This window comes from Pangasianodon hypophthalmus, chromosome 2, assembly GCF_027358585.1.
Source record: "Pangasianodon hypophthalmus isolate fPanHyp1 chromosome 2, fPanHyp1.pri, whole genome shotgun sequence".
Lineage (NCBI taxonomy): Eukaryota > Metazoa > Chordata > Actinopteri > Siluriformes > Pangasiidae > Pangasianodon > Pangasianodon hypophthalmus.
This window is the reverse complement of record NC_069711.1, coordinates 32,811,080-32,830,671: the sequence shown is the minus strand read 5'-3', so window position 1 is coordinate 32,830,671 and position 19,592 is coordinate 32,811,080. Positions and strand designations below refer to the sequence as shown.

The 19,592-nt window shown below is 38.3% G+C and overlaps 1 protein-coding gene across 4 annotated transcripts in view; it reads left to right on the top strand.

Moving 5' to 3' along the window:
* The window catches only part of pkp4 (plakophilin 4), a 33,668-nt gene extending 14,536 nt beyond the window's left edge, over positions 1–19,132 (top strand). The window contains exons 5-22 of one of the 4 annotated variants that reach the window (XM_026933615.3): positions 3,023–3,145; positions 3,792–3,988; positions 4,394–4,787; positions 6,349–6,504; positions 7,822–8,029; positions 8,949–9,081; positions 9,489–9,702; positions 9,809–9,992; positions 11,963–12,080; positions 12,326–12,517; positions 13,558–13,731; positions 14,484–14,634; positions 14,878–15,070; positions 16,318–16,402; positions 16,496–16,613; positions 16,702–16,857; positions 17,231–17,304; positions 17,927–19,132. In XM_026933615.3, coding sequence (XP_026789416.1) covers positions 3,023–3,145; positions 3,792–3,988; positions 4,394–4,787; positions 6,349–6,504; positions 7,822–8,029; positions 8,949–9,081; positions 9,489–9,702; positions 9,809–9,992; positions 11,963–12,080; positions 12,326–12,517; positions 13,558–13,731; positions 14,484–14,634; positions 14,878–15,070; positions 16,318–16,402; positions 16,496–16,613; positions 16,702–16,857; positions 17,231–17,304; positions 17,927–18,166 — 3,110 coding nt within the window. In that variant the 3' untranslated portion in view covers positions 18,167–19,132. Of the gene's footprint in view, positions 1–3,022; positions 3,146–3,791; positions 3,989–4,393; positions 4,788–6,348; positions 6,505–7,821; positions 8,030–8,948; positions 9,082–9,488; positions 9,703–9,808; positions 9,993–11,962; positions 12,081–12,325; positions 12,518–13,557; positions 13,732–14,483; positions 14,635–14,877; positions 15,071–16,317; positions 16,403–16,495; positions 16,614–16,701; positions 16,858–17,230; positions 17,305–17,923 lie in introns of all 4 variants that reach the window. The other 3 variants (XM_026933614.3, XM_026933617.3, XM_026933616.3) reach the window with 3 other exon arrangements.
* The last annotated feature ends 460 nt before the right edge of the window (positions 19,133–19,592 follow it).

Sequence of the window (19,592 nt, the reverse complement as noted above, 5' to 3'; positions counted from 1 at the left end):
GCGCAGTAGATAGTAGATGTGTAGTGCAGTAGATAGTAGATGTATAGTGCAGTAGATAGTAGATGTAGAGTATAGCACAGTAGATGTATAATGCAGTAGACAGTAGATGTAGAGTATAGCACAGTAGATAGTAGATGTAGAGTACAGCACAGTAGATATATAGTGCAGTAGATAGTAGATGTAGAGTATAGCACAGTAGATAGTAGATGTAGAGTTCAGTGCAGTAGATAGAGAGTATAGCGCAGTAGATAGTAGATATAGAGGATAGCGCAGTAGATAGTAGATGTACAGTATAGCGCAGTAGATGTAGAGTAAAGCACAGCAGATAGTAGATGTAGAGTATAGCGCAGTAGATGTAGAGTATAGTGCAGTCTGTTAGAGTATAGCACAGTAGAGGTAGAGTATAGCACAGTAGATATTAGATGTAGAGTATAGTGCAGACTGTGTAGAGTATAGCGCAGTATATATAGAGTATAGCGCAGTAGATAGTAGATGTAGAGTATAGTGCAGTCTGTGCAGAGTATAGCGCAGTAGATATTAGATGTAGAGTATAGTGCAGACTGTGTAGAGTATAGCGCAGTATATATAGAGTATAGCGCAGTAGATAGTAGATGTAGAGTATAGTGCAGTCTGTGCAGAGTATAGCGCAGTAGATAGTAGATGTATAGTATAGTGCAGACTGTGTAGAGTATAGTGCAGTAGATATAGAGTATAGTGCAGCAGATAGTAGATGTAGAGTTCAATGCAGTAGATAGAGAGTATAGTGCAGTAGGTAGTAGATGAAGAGTATAGCACAGTAGATATTAGATGTAGAGTATAGCACAGTAGATATATAGTGCAGTAGATAGTAGATGTAGAATATAGCCCAGTAGATGTAGAGTATAGTGCAGTCTGTGTAGAGTATACCACAGTAGATATAGAGTATAGCGCAGTAGATGTAGAGTATAGTGCAGTCTGTGTAGAGTATAGCACAGTAGATAGTAGATGTAGAGTATAGTGCAGTCTGTGTAGAGTATACCACAGTAGATGTAGAGTATAGCACAGTAGATAGTAGATGTAGAGTATAGTGCAGTCTGTGTAGAGTATAGCACAGTAGATAGTAGATGTAGAGTATAGTGCAGTAGATGTAGAGTATAGCGCAGTAGATATTAGATGTAGAATATAGTGCAGTCTGTGTAGAGTATACCACAGTGGATGTAGAGTATAGCACAGTAGATAGTAGATGTAGAGTATAGTGCAGTCTGTGTAGAGTATAGCACAGTAGATAGTAGATGTAGAGTATACCACAGTGGATGTAGAGTATAGTGCAGTAGATAGTAGATGTAGAGTATAGTGCAGTCTGTGTAGAGTATAGCGCAGTAGATATTAGATGTAGAGTATAGTGCAGTCTGTGTAGAGTATACCACAGTGGATGTAGAGTATAGCACAGTAGATAGTAGATGTAGAGTATAGTGCAGTCTGTGTAGAGTATAGCACAGTAGATAGTAGATGTAGAGTATAGTGCAGTAGATGTAGAGTATAGCGCAGTAGATATTAGATGTAGAATATAGTGCAGTCTGTGTAGAGTATACCACAGTGGATGTAGAGTATAGTGCAGTAGATAGTAGATGTAGAGTATAGTGCAGTAGATGTAGAGTATAGCGCAGTAGATATTAGATGTAGAGTATAGTGCAGTCTGTGTAGAGTATACCACAGTGGATGTAGAGTATAGCGCAGTAGATAGTAGATGTAGAGTATAGTGCAGTCTGTGTAGAGTATAGCACAGTAGATATTAGATGTAGAGTATAGTGCAGTAGATGTAGAGTATAGCGCAGTAGATATTAGATGTAGAATATAGTGCAGTCTGTGTAGAGTATACCACAGTGGATGTAGAGTATAGCGCAGTAGATAGTAGATGTAGAGTATAGTGCAGTCTGTGTAGAGTATAGCACAGTAGATATTAGATGTAGAGTATAGTGCAGTAGATGTAGAGTATAGCGCAGTAGATATTAGATGTAGAGTATAGTGCAGTCTGTGTAGAGTATACCACAGTGGATGTAGAGTATAGCGCAGTAGATAGTAGATGTAGAGTATAGTGCAGTCTGTGTAGAGTATAGCACAGTAGATATTAGATGTAGAGTATAGTGCAGTAGATGTAGAGTATAGCGCAGTAGATATTAGATGTAGAGTATAGTGCAGTCTGTGTAGAGTATACCACAGTGGATGTAGAGTATAGCACAGTAGATAGTAGATGTAGAGTATAGTGCAGTCTGTGTAGAGTATAGCACAGTAGATATTAGATGTAGAGTATAGTGCAGTAGATGTAGAGTATAGCGCAGTAGATATTAGATGTAGAATATAGTGCAGTCTGTGTAGAGTATACCACAGTGGATGTAGAGTATAGCACAGTAGATAGTAGATGTAGAGTATAGTGCAGTCTGTGTAGAGTATAGCACAGTAGATATTAGATGTAGAGTATAGTGCAGTAGATGTAGAGTATAGCGCAGTAGATATTAGATGTAGAGTATAGTGCAGTCTGTGTAGAGTATACCACAGTGGATGTAGAGTATAGCACAGTAGATAGTAGATGTAGAGTATAGTGCAGTCTGTGTAGAGTATAGCACAGTAGATATTAGATGTAGGGTATAGTGCAGTAGATGTAGAGTATAGCGCAGTAGATATTAGATGTAGAATATAGTGCAGTCTGTGTAGAGTATACCACAGTGGATGTAGAGTATAGCACAGTAGATAGTAGATGTAGAGTATAGTGCAGTCTGTGTAGAGTATACCACAGTGGATGTAGAGTATAGCACAGTAGATAGTAGATGTAGAGTATAGTGCAGTCTGTGTAGAGTATAGCGCAGTAGATAGTAGATGTAGAGTATAGTGCAGTCTGTGTAGAGTATAGCACAGTAGATATTAGATGTAGAGTATAGTGCAGTATATGTTTCATTATAGTATGCCTGTACTATACTGTCCTACTATGTTTGTACATAAACTGTACACATTGTTTAACCTGAAAATCTAACCTTTCCTTCCCCAGACTCCTCGGCGGCAGGTTTGTCCAAGCTCCACGCCTCAGACGACTGCCCTTCACCTACCTTCGGGATTAGAGGTCAAAGGTCACCCTATTCACCTGAACTGGAGCAAATCTCCTTGCATGAAAGTGAGGGTTCATCAGTGCATGCATTAAAATGAAAATGAATATACAGTTTATTCAGGAGATACTTCTCATTTCATAAAGCTTTATTTAAAACTGAGGCAAAATCTTATGGGAATTCCTCAGTTGAAAATTAAGTATACTGTACACTAAATTGACAATTTAATAGGTACACCTCTGTTGTACCTAATCAGTTAGCAGATAATTAGCATTATTTTGCTATGTGTTTAAAGCACAACACACTTATTCTCCCACACACTGTTTTATAAGTCATATGCAAATGACAGAAAAGTGATAATGACTGAGACAATCTTCTATAATTGCTTCTGCTTTCAGTGAATAATAAAAACCTTTTTTGACTTATATTAGTAAGGAATGAAATAATCCTGTTTGAGAAATATAGTTTGTGCATAACAAATTGTATTAGCTTCTAAAACCTGATCAAATAAAAATAGTTTTTCACAGTGGAACTAGATTTTTGGACCCTACTGTGCATATTTTTCAAAGATTTTATGCTTCTGCATCCTGGAAAAAAAATCACTCACTGAATATTTGCTTCTGTTAGTCTCCATTCTTTTTTCTTCATTTTTTTGCTCTTCTGTATCTTTTTTCTCTCTGTCCGCTACGTCCTACACTATTGTCCTTCTTTCAGGGTCAGCGGCAAACTCGCGCAGCTCAACGCAGATGAACTCGTATTCTGACAGCGGCTATCAGGAAGTGAGTGGTTACTATAGCAACCTAGTGACCCCCAGGCGGTCAGAGGGACGTTCCCAGTCGACAAGCTCCGCCCCTAGTTTCAGTCCGAGCCTGGCCATGGGGTCCAGGGCGGAGGGACAGGCGCTAGCGCAGGTGAGACCCAAGAAAATGGCACAAGTGGAGTCTAAGGACTTTCTGTTTGCTTTTAAACAAACAGGAAGAGCTGATCTTATTTTAATGCATCATAAAACATAAAAGCCAATCAGGGTCTAGTATGCAAATTAGGACAGGCTATAAAACCTTACGTTTAATAGACTTGATAATCACGTGCACTTTTTTTTTTTAATTTTGCTACGTCAAGCAATTTATTATTCAGTATAGAAAACAATGTACAATTTTCACAACATATTTTTGCATTTTTTACATAATACTTTACACAACACTAATGACCTATTCAGCTAGATCTTTTATACACAGTATAATAAGATTTACTTGTTTTTTCACAGACACACACACTGATCAGACTCTCAGATTAGCGTTTGTGTTGTGTGTCTGCAGATGTCAGGTGGCCGTGTAATGAGGCGTGTCAGTTCAGTGCCCTCTCGTGCCTCCTCTCCGGTCTACGCCCCCTCCCCGCCCCCCTCTCGCCCTACCTTGGGAAGCCCCTATGGTTCGCCCATCATCTCTGAGCCCCGCCCACTGCCCAGCGTCTTCCCTGGCACCACGCTCCCTCCGTCCTCCGACCCGCTCCAGTCTGCTTATCCTGGGCTCCACAGGGACGACATGAGCTCCCCGACTCTGCTGCGTGCTGGCATGACGGCACAGCCGCAGCACTACGGGACGCTGGGAAAACATGACGCACAAGCGTACGACAACACACATTCCTCGTTCGGGGCACGAGCGTATGATTTCTTCGAGAGGATCGTCCTTTCCAGACCAGACAGTCTTACAGGTGAGCAGAGGCGGTGAAAGTACTGAAATTCTTTACTTCAGTAACAGTGCAATTAAATAGATTAATAAATACTCTAGTAAACAGTGATGTACAGCTTCATGATCTTAAGTTAAATTAGAAAAGTATAAACTCTTACAGTAAATTGCAGAATAAAATGATGATGATGATCTTCTGTGATGGTAAACACTGCAAAGATGTCTATGGTTATTTGGTACATGGGGCGAAAAAACCCTCACTCCTCCAGACATATGGTAATGCCGTCACATATTATTAGTCATCCTGGTATATTTATATCTCTTTGGTAGTGTGTGAATGTGTGTGGGGGTAGGTGTGTGTGTGTGGGTGTGTGTGTGTGTGTGTAGTAACTCATGCTGTGACACCAAACCCTGATTTCCTGCTGTACAGGATAACCACTAAATCCTAAACTCACATTCTCCTGTGCATCTACATGATGACAATGATAAGCTCACTGTGTGAGAGTGTGAGATACCTGAGATCTGCTCCACTGACCTATTTACATCAGCATGTAGGACTTTCTGTTTCGAGGAATGTAGCTGAGAAAGGTTTGGAGCAGTGCAGTTGCACAAAAAATGTGACAGCCATGCAGGATGCAAGAAGTAATGCTGCAGTAAATAAGAAAAATAATAAAATGAATACAACAACTACTACTACTATTACTATTACTACTACTACTACTACTACTATTCCTATTACTACTACTACTATTACTACTACTACTACTACTACTATTACTACTACTACTACTACTACTACTATTCCTATTACTACTACTACTATTACTACTACTACTACTAATAATAATAATAATAATAATAATTTTACAAAAAATATAAATATAATAAATATAATATAAAAATAAATTTTAGTATTATTTACTATAATTGTCATGTAATAATTGTTATTAAATTATTACTAATAATTAGTAATTAAATAATAATTATACGAATAGTACTACATATTAGAATTCTTTATTATGATTGTTATTTAATAATTTTTATTAAATTATAAATACTACGATGATTACTACTACTGCTGCTAATAATAATAATAGTATAATAATAATAATAATAATTTCACATTATGCATTATGTACATAAAGTATAATGTAGTTTCAAAAATAATTATACCAATATGTATATTCTGCCTTATGATTGCATTATAACATCATATGAATGTGTTCATAGTGTATCATAGATACGGCCTTCATCAAAATTGTTACTCAGGTGTGTTTATTTTTCTTCGGATAATTCCTTGTTGCTGTAATGGCGGTAAATTTTCGTGTGCCTGGAATTTAATTTGACATTATACTGATTTGTTTAATTACTGAATAAAGTTATTTAATCAGTTGGTTTAATTAAGTCAGTTATTATATAAAATGGACAGTGACATAGAGAGTGTGGTGCTAATAAATGGCACAAAACTTTTCTCAAAAACACTGTTTTGTTTTTTTGTTTTTATTGAGAAGAGTGTGGTGGAAAGTTTGTGCTGTGTTTGTAATTAAAAATGTTTTTCTAATTGTAAATCTCGTGACCTGATGTAGGCCTGCAGAGCTCCTATAGCCAACACAGCCAGCTGGGCCAGGAAACCCGATCTCCGGACCACCACGGAGCCTCCGTCTACGACGACAGAACCTTCCAGAACCCGCTGTACCAGAGCCCGACCCACGGCTCTCAGAGCGGCCTGTCCAGGAACACGGGTACACTGCACTGCTCTGCACGATCTAACCTGAAATAAACTGTTAATGATTGTGGGACTGGATAAAAAATCACCTAATCAGCCATTTTGTCTCACTCTGTTTTGTCATGTGTTTAAAGTTTGCGTGCTGATTGGACAGGATTTATGAAAGGCTTTACTTTTTAGCTAACATGCCACGTCTGGGAGCATGAAGGCTAACACTTGGTAATGAATTTGCTACAAAAACTGTATAAAGCCAAACATTAGCTACCTTGATGAACTTCTGTTAGCTAGCTACTAAAGTCAAATAGCTACAGCTAGAGAGGAAATATCAGCCAAGCTAAATATGTAGCTGCTAATAAGATCTCTAGCTATGGTTAGTAGCTAAGTAAGGAGATGCTAATTCTGCTACAAATGGATGTTTCTTTCTGTTTTTTGGTGTTTAAGGTTTAAGTAGCTGTACTGCTTGGCCAGTATATTGGCTGTTGAATATTTTTTCCCAGGTGAAGCAAATGAGACTATATTACAAATGATCGTTCTCTAATCATTATATTTAGTTCCAGTTTTGTTTTTAGTTCCAGGATATAAACTTTAACCTAAAACATGTATTAAAACCTCTATTATATTCAATTCAGCAAGACTAGATAACAGCATTTTTTTAAGCTAATGAAATATTTACAGATAGAGCTAGTTGCTGATAGGGATGAGCGATATAACGACATAATATTAATATTGTGATAAAATATGACACAGTACGCTTTTCTGAGATATCATGGATATCTCAGAATTAATAATCGGAAGCAACTTATTTTTTGCTAATTTTTTGTACATTAACTGACATTGTAAAATGTTTTTTACAGATTTTTTTTCTCCTTTTCAGTAATAATTTTTTTTTACATTTTTAAAAAGTAATATCAAATAAAATACATTAAGTTTTATAGACAGTTTTAAAAAAATCATCAAACAGGATTTAAAAAAAAATTCGTGCAAAAATACTGCAAGTGCATGTGAACATTTAGGAAGATTATTATCGTTAAGCTTCAGCCTTATTTTTATGATAATAATCCGAATGCCAAAAAAAAATAGGTTGCCCATGTGGGTGTAGGACAAAGAAAATATTAGGCATTTTTTGTGACTAAAACTCAGGTGGTGACTGGGTGAAGAGTGGCGTAATGGTATAAAGAGGCGGGGTTTAAATCAATACATTATTGTGATATTCAGTAATAAAAGAGACAGCTGCTGGTAGTAAAACTCCAGAATGGCATGTTACATATAAATAAATCAAAATACCTGTAGATGTGCTACATGTCCGTTCACTCCTGTGTCTCTCCTGTATCAGGGTTGGGGACTCTGCCGAGGACCACTAGTCAGTGTAGTACCCTGCACTACCAGAGGGGGGCGTACTCCGTGCCCTCACACACTGACACCTATCGCTCCACGCTTTACCGATCGGCGGAGTCCAACTACAGCAGGCACGCAGTCGGCATCAACAATAACATCGGCGCCACACGATCTCCGTCGATAGACAGCATTCACAAAGATCCTCGGTAAACCAATGAAGCGCTAAAGTAGACATTTATGACACAAGAATGCACAGACGGGGTAATCGCTATATATTTTATGACTTATAATTTCCATAGTTAGTGCATTGTCATAATTATAGCAGTACATACTCCCTACTTACAGAGCAAAAACAGTAACATTTAGTTATTTGGTCGTCATTTTTAACAGTTTGTAGTTATATTTAACGTGATATAAGATAAAATTTACACCACAGTGCTGGAGAATTCTCGAATCTGATTAATGCGCTCATTATAATACATTACCGTTTCTATAGTAACAGCTCTTTTACAAGGACTTTCATGGTGGACGCTTCACATAAACAAATTTTTTTAAAAATCATCATTGATATGGTGAAGTTTTCTGTAAGGCTTAGTTTGATTATTTTGATTTTGATTATTATGATTCTTATTATGATTATTTAACATTTATGGAAGGAGTCTCCAGTGTCAGTGTTTTGTAACAGTCAGAGGTAAAGGTGTTACTTTAAGTCTTCTGACATCTTCAGGACAGAGGAGTTTACACTTTGTGGTCTCTTGGTAATATGACAAGCTGCGTTTTTTTGGGGTTTTTTTTGTCTTAGCTTTTAAAAAAAAGAGAGGTTGGTGAGGGAACGACTGTTTATAGCTGCTAAAGCATGTTTTAAAGCGCAGACTTTCCACAGTATTAAATGACACTATAAATGGATAAAAAGTACAGAGTCATTCTTTAATAAATAAAAATTGTAATGATGCCAAATTGCTGTGGTATAACAGGAATAAAACGCTTCAGGATGTTCTGTATTAGGGGTAGCAACAGTAACTCTTCACCACTCTGTTACTGATTATTTTCCTGTAACAGCTTGTTTTATTCCTTACTTATAAGATGCAAATATATGTGTGTGTGTGTGTGTGTGTGTGTGTGTAGGGAGTTTGCATGGAGAGATCCTGAGTTGCCGGAGGTCATCCGCATGCTGCAGCATCACTTCCCCTCAGTGCAGGCCAACGCTGCAGCCTACATTCAGCACCTGTGCTACGGAGACAACCGCATTAAGACTGAGGTATGCACACACACACACACACACCCACACACACACCCACACCCACACACACACACACACATACATTCAACACATGCACAAACACATGTAGACTACTGTCAACTCCAGCGTTACTGTCACCTTTAATGAATATAAGCAACAATGAATTTACAAATAAAATAAAGCTAAAATGATGACATTAATAATAATTTGAATTTGAATTTGAATTTGATTTATTTATATATATATATATTTTTTAAATATTTGTAGAGGGTATTATTTTTTTCGTTAGTGTAAGTAAGGTCATGTTGAATCAGTGTGTGTAAAATATGTATATTTTTTTTTTATAATCATGTGTGTCCATTCTCTTAAGGGGTGCCAATAATTTCTGGAATTAACAGCACACATAAATTAAACCATATATACAGGTGTGCCGGCTCGGAGGGATCCAGCATTTGGTTGATCTCCTGGATCACAAAGTTCTGGAGGTGCAGCGCAGTGCATGCGGCGCTCTCAGGAACCTGGTGTTCGGCAAAGCCACCGACGACAACAAAGTGTGTGTGAGGAACGCCGGAGGAATCCCGGCCCTGCTCCGCCTGCTGAGGAAAACCTCGGAATCTGACATACGGGAGCTTGTGACTGGTGAGTGCGTTTGCTCACCCACCCGCCTGAGTTAATGATATAAATCACACGTCTTGCGAATGATTTCATCCTGCGTGTCGTTTCTGATTGCTTTGCTTCTGTGCAGGTGTGTTGTGGAACTTATCGTCATGCGACGCTGTGAAGATGACAATCGTGCGCGACGCTCTCGGCCCTCTCACCAACACGGTGATTATCCCTCACTCGGGCTGGGGCGCCGCCCCCCAGAGAGAGGACCACAAGCTCAAACTGCACTCCTCCGTGGTGCTGAGGAACACAACCGGATGCCTCAGGTATCACACGAAAACACACAGTGGTCTGATTTTATCCAATGCCTTCTTGCATTTTAGATTTTGTATTAATTTTGTTTTACCGTTGGCTATAATTTTAAGTAAATCATGCAGCGTTCCTCCGGAACGGCAAAATGCAAAGGAGCTGTCATTCAACTCGGAATTCCCGGTCGGGAATTCTCTGACATAAACACACCCGGTGTCACAACAGTACAGTCATAATAAACCGATTTCTGCATTTTCTCCTTGATAAAACCTGTTTTTACTTGATATGTGATGTGAAAAGGTGTTTTAACAGATTTGTAAGTTTAGATTTGTAATGTCATTCCATTGTTTTAAGCCGGATGCAAAAAAACAACATTGTGACAAATAAATTTTATGAGCAAGGACAGTTGACCTACGTTATACCTCATTTCTCTTCACTAATCACACAGAAATCTTAATCTTAATCTTATTTATATGTTTGTAAAATTCAGAGACATATAAATATGACCTTGCTCTGGCCATCCGTGTTTTTCCGTGTAGAGCCGAAGTACTGGAGCTTGTTTAGTTCAGAACTCTGGAAAATTAACTTGGAATTTTCCAATTTCTGAGTACAGTGGAATGCTGCATAAGTTTAAGATTTCGTTGGAACGTAAAGGTGCTACACACAATTAATCATATTAATAAGCAATAATAATAATAATAATCAACTAGCCGTGCTTTTAGAAGGAATAAATGAGCCCATGTACATCATGAAATACCAACATTTAAAGAAAACAAATGTCATGTAAATACTGTACAAGCTAACTGCTATGAGATATGTGTGACATCTTTACTGTGAATATTAGTTCATAGAAAACATGATCTTAAACTGCGTTCTCGCTTATTTTGATCATTTCTGGCTTTAAATTCAAAAGAATGCTGTTTTTCAACTATCTTTTACGATGCACTTATGTGCCATGGTGGGAAGTGTGAGAAGTCCTCTACATCTGACATCAGTCTGCATATAGATCTGACTCCATTTTGTTTTCACAAGCCAATCTTATCCTGATGGATAAAACCACCACGCCTTACACTGTTCTTACCCAAATATGCTACTACATTTAGGATAGATAAATAGATAGATGGATGGATAGACAGACAGATAGCCAGGTGGGTGGATGGATAGATGAGTGGATGCAAGGATAGATAGATAGATAGATAGATAGATAGATAGATAGATAGATAGATAGATGGATGGATGGATGGATGGATGATTTGGTGGATGGATGGATGGATGGATGTGTTGATAGATAGATAGATAGATGGATGGATAGACAGACAGACAGCCAGGTGGATGGATGGATAGATGAGTGGATGCAAGGATAGATAGATAGATAGATAGATAGATAGATAGATAGATAGATAGATAGATAGATAGATAGATAGATAGATAGATAGATAGATAGATGGGTGGATGGATGGATGATTTGGTGGATGGATGGATGGATGGATGATTTGGTGGATGGATGTGTTGATAGATAGATAGATAGATAGACGGATCATTTGGTGGATGAATGTGTTGGATGGATGGATGGATGGATGGATAACTTGGATGGATGAAAATGCATTGAAAGACCGTTTAAAGTAATCTGATTAAGGTGAGAATCCAAGTCTATGGGAGTCAGCCTGTAATCAGATTTCTTTAAACATGTGAGTTATTGTTGTTTAAAACTTAGATTTCCTTTGTGGTTAATATATTTTCAGAAATTGTTGAGAAATAAGAGCATACTATAGCAAGTCTAAAGTGTTACAGTACATGTAGAAATCAGATTAATGGTATATATGCACTAAATAATCTGATTATTAGGCTAAAATATAGATATCAGATTTCTTGAAATCTAATAATACATGTAATAATCTAGGGTAGTGTTCTGTTTGCAAGTCCAGTTGATTAAACTGTGAAATCAGAAATAATGTGTTTGTGTGTGTGTGTATGTGTGTTGTGACAGAAACCTGAGCTCGGCTGGTGAAGAGGCACGCAGGCAGATGCGCTGCTGTGAGGGTCTGATTGATTCCCTGCTCTACATCATCAAAACGTGTGTCAACACCTCAGACTTCGACAGCAAGGTGAGCGAGCTACCTTTCTAGCTAATTAGCATTCAGATGACAGGAAGGGTTGTATCCTATGATTAGTTTCCTTGTACACTGTCCTGCTTCAGGTGCCATAAAAGTGCAAAATATGACACCACATGCTTCTCTCCACATCTCTGTGGGATTTTTTTTAATTACCGCACCGACTATAAGAACGCTTTGCCGGTTCTGCCGCTCTATAATAAGCTTTTCTTTGAGCTCACCTGTTTGTGTTTTTCCAGATTGTGGAAAACTGCGTTTGCACGCTGAGGAACCTGTCATATCGTCTCGAGCTGGAGATGCCACCATCTCGGCTGATGGGCACCCAGGAACTGGACACACTCCTGGGCAACGATCCGTCCAGCAAGCAAATGGACTTCATCTGCTGGGGTTTGAGGAAGAAGAAGAAGAAGAGGTCCTGGCAGGATCAGCAGGCAAGCCCACTTCAGTGCTTAGTATATCTTACGTTTAGCGTAATATTTTTAGCAATACGAGCTACAGTAATGGAATACAGACTATGCGTGGATGAAGAATGAATTCATTAATTAGCCTAACAGGCAAGTGGAAGCTCCAATGTGCTGCCCACTCCCATGATGAGGCTAGAAGTGGTAGCTAGTTTGATGTAATAAAGTATGGCGAGCTAGTTAGCTAGTTAAATGCATTAATACAGGCACAAATGAGTATATAAGTTTCCAGGCATATCCATAATTCTTTTCTAAGTTATTATAACTTTCTAATGTAGTACGTCATGTTTTTGTCCTCAGCAAAATATCAGCAAAACGTCATTGACCAAATTTGGCTGAGCTGTGGTATTTCCTCTTCACGTCGCACAAGTTATTATTTGGGTTTTGCTAGCGCCTTTTTTTAAACTGCAAGGTGACATGTTGTGTGTGTAATAGGCAGGAAAGTTGTATCATGGGTTTAGGATTAACTTTATATCCGTAATTCATCCGCCAAGGAAGAGCCGATGTGTGTAGTGCAGCATGTGGTGGGATTCGTAACGAGTAGCAAATGCTGTAGTTACAGCATCGAGATGCATCACTTTAAAGCGCACTTTGTTTAAATACACACACCAGATACAAACCTTTATTTTGTGAAAGTCAATAGGTTTGTTCTTTTCCTGGTTGTTGAACAATAGGATAAAAAAAAGGAAACACTAGTGACCGTTAGCCTACTGAGCCTACTGAACCTAAATGTACACTGAGTAACTACAAATAAAAAAAACTTTGGACACATAATCTAAATAAGCATAATCTCTGTAATACAACTCAGTTGTTAAAAACAATTTTTAAAAACAATTGAGCCAAGGAAATAAAATTTGTTGCTTTCATGGAGGTTTACTACAAAACTGATTTAGGATTGTTCTACCTTTAGTAACAGTTTCAAATGCGTTATTTTGATCGATATTTTGAATGTAGAGGTCATTGCGAGCCACAGTGGAATACCTGAGGTTTTAATTTCAATTCCTCTGCAGTGGGATGGCGTTGGACCTATCCCAGGATTCTCTGGGAGTCCGAAGGGGGCAGAGATGCTTTGGCACCCATCAGTTGTGAAGCCTTACCTCACCCTGCTGGCCGAGAGCTCGAACCCGGCTACGCTGGAGGGGGCAGCTGGGTCCTTACAAAATCTCTCAGCTGGGACCTGGAGGGTAAGATACTGCAGACATGTTACAGAAGAAAACTGTGCTTGAATTTCCATTTCATGCTGTCTTTCATGCAGTAATTCTTCCTGGTTAATATTTATTTTGTTGTTGTTATGGTCACTAATAACTCACACTGCTTTTATACTTTTATGCTTTTATGTACAGTAAGGTAAAAAGGTATCAGATTAATGGTATACATGCACTAAATAACCTGATTATTAGGTATCAGATTTCTTGAAATCTAATAAGTAATGCAGGGGAGGTGGAGGGTAAGATACTGTAGATATGTGTTTGTATTTCTAATCAGATTGTGGTGAAAATACAAGTCTACAAAAGTCAGTCCATAATCAGATTTCTTTTTAAATACACTGTTTATTATTATTAAACTAGGATTTCCTCTCTAATAAATATTTATCTGGCAGTTATTAAGGTTGCACATTATATGCTTGTGGTGGAACCATAGGAAGAAATAACAATAATAATGTGATAAATAGATAATCTCATTTTTATTCCGTCTCTACTTTTGTCCTGTTTTCTGTCATTGGACTCTGATTAATTATGATTTATTTTTTTATTTCTGAGCTCAGTTAAACTTGCTTGAGATTTGTTATTTGGATTTAGAGCATTATGGCCGACATCATTAGAACCGCATTATTTAATTTAATTTTAATTAAGCTAAAAATATTTTATGCTTGTCTGAAGTTCACTCTCTTTCTCTTTCGCTTTTTTCCCTTTTTGGTATGTAAATGTGTCATCAGTTTGCAGCTTATATCCGAGCGGCGGTGCGTAAGGAGAAGGGTTTGCCCATTCTGGTCGAGTTGTTGAGGATGGATAACGACAGGGTGGTGTGCTCCGTGGCTACGGCGTTGCGCAACATGGCTCTGGATGCCAGGAACAAAGAGCTGATTGGTCAGTTACTCAGAACTAACCAGATGTGATTAAATGTGCAGCTGGTCAGTTAGACTGGTGTTTTAGCTGATACAAGTGATGTCAAGTTCTTTTTTAACTTCCAACTATTTAATTGGCAAGTGTGGTGGGCACGAGAGAGAAAACAAATATGGAGGACAAAGTCGTGTTAGTAGTTTTGTTAGTAATATGTTTAGTTTTTTGTCTAGCTGTGAAAAAGAAGCCATGTTTCCGTCTGTTGTTTAGGGAAGTACGCCATGCCGGATCTGGTGACTCGCCTCCCGGGTCACGGACCCTCGCTGCTCTCTGATGAGACAGTGGCGGCGGTGTGCTGTGCCCTTCACGAGGTCACCAGCAGAAACATGGAGAACGCCCGCGCACTCGCCCAGGTGGGCGGCATCGACAAGCTCGTCAGCATCAGTCGAGGCCGAGGGGAGAGGTGAGAGCATCGTGAGGGAGATCTTTAGATAGCAGAGCGACAATTAAACAAATATATATAATATATAATATATAATATATATATACAGAAAATATATGATGTATGTCATGTAAAATGAATAGAGTAGGCTGGCTGAGTTTTGCTGAATGGCCATCAACTGCACAGTTTTTACAGTGGAATCCAAACGTTTTCACACCCTTAGAGCAAAATAAAGAAATGGATTTTATCTTGGATTCCACAGATGTTCCTTTATTATCACAAGTTAAAAACTGTATGATATTAATAATGGTTAATTATAAAATGATATCAGTATACTAGCAAGGTCCAACTTTTCCTTTACTTGACCATATCAGGCAGGGGGGTGAATATTTCTTATGCGTCCAGATGGTTCTATAAAAACACTTTATTATCAAACAAAATATAAAGTCAAAGAATAAAAATGACAAAAAAAAGTCTTTATTCCTTTTCATAAGTAAAGCTTCAGTCCTTAACTTTGTAGCACCTATAAAAGGCCAATTTAGCGGAGCGAGGGTAAGGAAACCGTTATCCACACCCTGCCACGCACTATAAATTACACAACTCAGAATGGCCGGTGTCACTAAGTAAGGAAGTCTTTTGAACCAATTAAAACAATTACAAAATAAAAAGACCAAGAAATATTACAAAATTAAACAACATAACATAAAATTATGTAAAATTAAATAACATAACAAATAATAAAATAACATTTTGGATAAACATCAAGTTAAAAATCCTTCATAATTGGAAAATGCAAGTAGGAAATAGAAAATGTTTATGACTTTTTATTTTATTGGAAAAAAATCTAAATATAACCGGAAAAGCCTGATCTGGATCAATTAGTATATCTGTTTGTCTTATAGATGATCAGCTGTTACATGAGTTGGGATGTTCTAAATGCCACTGGCTTAGAAATGAATAATCTTCTGCTAGCTTAAATTATTTATTTATTTATTTATTCATCTTCAGTAAGTGCTCTATCCTGCTCAGGGTTGCAGTGGATCCCGGGAACTCTGAGACAGGAACACACTCTGGTTGTGATGCCAGTCATTCAATTATGCATGAAATAAAAAACAATATGATTTGTTGGTGGTTTTTTGTCTTTTTTAATACCTGAACACAGCGTCCCCTCCAGGCGAACCCTGGTAGTGACACTGATGGTCAGAATTTTGTTTAAATGAACAAGTTGTCGATGATGGACCTCATGATTCTCTCTCTTTGTCCTTCAGATATTCCATGAAGGTGGTGAAAGCTGCAGCGCAGGTTCTGAACACGCTGTGGCAGTACAGAGATCTGCGCAACATCTATAAAAGGGTAAAATGTCCCTTCCAAAGGGATAGCTCTTTTTTTTCCCCCAGCTTTTTAGCTTAGTTCTATAATGCGTGCATGTGTTCTCTGCCTCATCAGGACGGGTGGAACCAAAACCATTTCATTACTCCAGTGTCGACTCTGGAGCGAGACCGGTACCGATCGCAACCCACGCTTCCTACGAGCAACTTACAGATGTCACCTGTCATCCAGTCAGGTGAGCCAGCTGCTAAAAAATTATCTTTAATTGATGAGACAAATTAATTGTGTGTTTCTTTATTTAACGTTGTTTATTGTGACGTTAGGTGGTAGCGCCACTTCCTCCCCGGCTATGTTGGGAATAAGAGAGCATCGGTTGAGTAAGAGGAGGGCTCAGTCTTCTATGCAACTTCATAACTATTACGGAGACGCCAACAGAAACAAAACTCTGTACACAGGCAAGCTTGAGGAGTCGCCAACATGTAATGTGCACACATTTTGCCTTACAAAATATAATTTTTTACCAGGGAAAAAACATTTCGCTTATGCTTTTGCATCATTAAAGTTTTATCATTTTTATAGTTTGTATAGGACAAGGTGTCTGGGATGTTTTACTTGAGGAATGTATTTGTAATTCATTATGAAGAAGGTTCTTACTTTAAACACTTAACAAAAATGACTAAAATAAAAAAAATGAGCATACTACTTCACAGCATCGCAACAGTGAAGCATGGTGGTGGTAGCGTCATGTCGAGAGTTTATTTATAATCAAACCCTGATTGATACTTTTGATAACACCTTGGTCTTCATGATGCTGTTTGTTCATGTTCTTGTAATTTATTTCTTGTATTTTAGGGTCAGGAAAACATTCTGCCTATTTCATAAGCTCCTACCCCTCTCCTTCCCATGAGGAACCTCACAGGTCACAGGTGGGCCTATTACAGACGTGCTTCTCATAAATGTTTATTGATGTGATTCAACAACTGCTCTATTATTCCATTTCCTGAGTCCGAACCGGAGTGAAATTGATACTTTTGGCTTGTTTCCTATTTGGTTTGGGCATAAAAAACAAACCAAAATTCAAAAGAAATGTTGGCTGGGAAAACATCCTCATAAAAATCATTCATTCACTGGAAAGGAAAAAGGTAAAAAACCTTTGCCAAGTGCTAACAGAAATCACAAAAAGCACCCAAGCACGGAGAACATGAAACCGGTGGTAAATAAATGATTAGATAATTATATAAATATGGTCAGAGGTAATTAATATGGTAATCATAAATATGGTAATTATATGATTATGGTCAGAGGGAAACGTGTTGAACTTCTCCCTCACATACGCTGAAGAGATGCTGTAGATAGAGATGAGGTTTCAAATCGCTACCCTTTGTGCAGCTCAATCATTATTTACTGTCTTGTCAATGTATGCAATATAATAACTGCCACTGGTTTATGAGGACGAGTTGTTAATGGTGATTGTAAAACCATACAGCGTGCTACAGTGGCATTTCTTTGGACGTGTGCCCACTGATATCATATGTGGTCTCCCAGCAGCTCGGCCAGCTGTACTACTCAGACGAGCCAACTCAAAGGTCCTACGACACATATGGGATGTATTTGGGGTCTCCGATGGGTTATGACGACCCGTACCTGGACGAGCCGCTTCACTACCCTGTTGTGAGCGAGAGGCAGGCGCTCAAGCGCAACACCAACTACGTGGACTTTTACTCCACCACACGCAGGCCTTCCTATCGCGCTCAGACCTACCCCGCATCTCCAGACTCATGGGTGTAGGCACGAGTGTGTGTGTGTGTGTGTGTGTGTGCGTGTGTGTCTGTGTGGTATGCGTGTTACATCTATCTGGTCATTGTGGGAAGATTTTGATGCAGAATTTATCCCTACAAAGTTGGATGTTGAAGGTGAAGTGGAAGTGACAGGTTCATTTTCATCTAAGGGACTGTGCCAGTGTGTGTGTGCGAGTGTGTGTGTGCGTGTGCGTCTGAGATTGAAATAACCTACAATGATGAATAGCGTGTGTGAGCAATGTGTGTATGTGTGTGTGTGTGTCTGAGATTGAAATAACCTACAATGATGACTAGAGCGTGTGAGCAGTGTGTATGTATGTGTGTGTGTGTGTGTGTGTGTGTGTGGCATCACAGTAACTTAAATGAAATTTAAAGTACTTTAATCTGAGATTGAAAAAGAAAATGAGTCATATATATTGTATGTGAGCCAAAGAAGGATATAAAACAGTCATATTTATCATATTTATCATTTTGTTAAATTATTATTATCGCATTTTTATGAGTAAGTCTACATTTCACATATATGCTACACCTTCAGAGGATCAAACCACGGAAAATTTTGTTCTACATTGTACATTCATGGTTTGTTTGTTTTTTTAAATGGCATGTTGAAAGAATGAACAAGTCATTAAAACCAGTTTAAACGGTGTAGTTAAATTATATGTCCGGTGCAATTTTGATGAAGATCTCAAATCTGTGGAAGAGAAAAACTCTTAATAATAACGTACTGTGCAATGGTAACAAAATGTCCCCTTGTCCAGTCTCGTTGATGTATTTACTGTTCAGAGTAGTGTGTGCCACGGACTCGTGTACGGATCTGTCGGTTTACTGTAAAACGTGTGATGTGTGCACCGCAGCACAGCACCCTGTGTCATGTGACATAGCTATGTAGAGCAGTATCACGAATTAGAGACTTTATGGAGACAACATGTATTATAACACTATGACAAATAAAGAGGAACATTTGTTTTTGTATGTGATGCGTGTTTCTTTATAATCCTTTATCAAGTTACCATCCATCCATCCATCCATCCATCCATCTATCTATCTATCTATCTATCTAACACATTCATCCACCAAATGATCCATCTATCTATCTATCTATCTATCTATCTATCTATCTATCTATCTATCTATCAACACATCCACCAAATCGTCCATCCATCCATCCATCCATCCATCAACACATCCATCCACCAAATCATCCATCCATCCACCAAATCATCCATCCATCTATCTATCTATCTATCTATCTATCTATCTATCAACACATCCATCCACCAAATCATCCATCCATCCATCCATCCATCCATCAACACATCCATCCACCCATCTATCTATCTATCTATCTATCTATCTATCTATCTATCTATCCTTGCATCCACTCATCTATCCATCCATCCACCTGGCTGTCT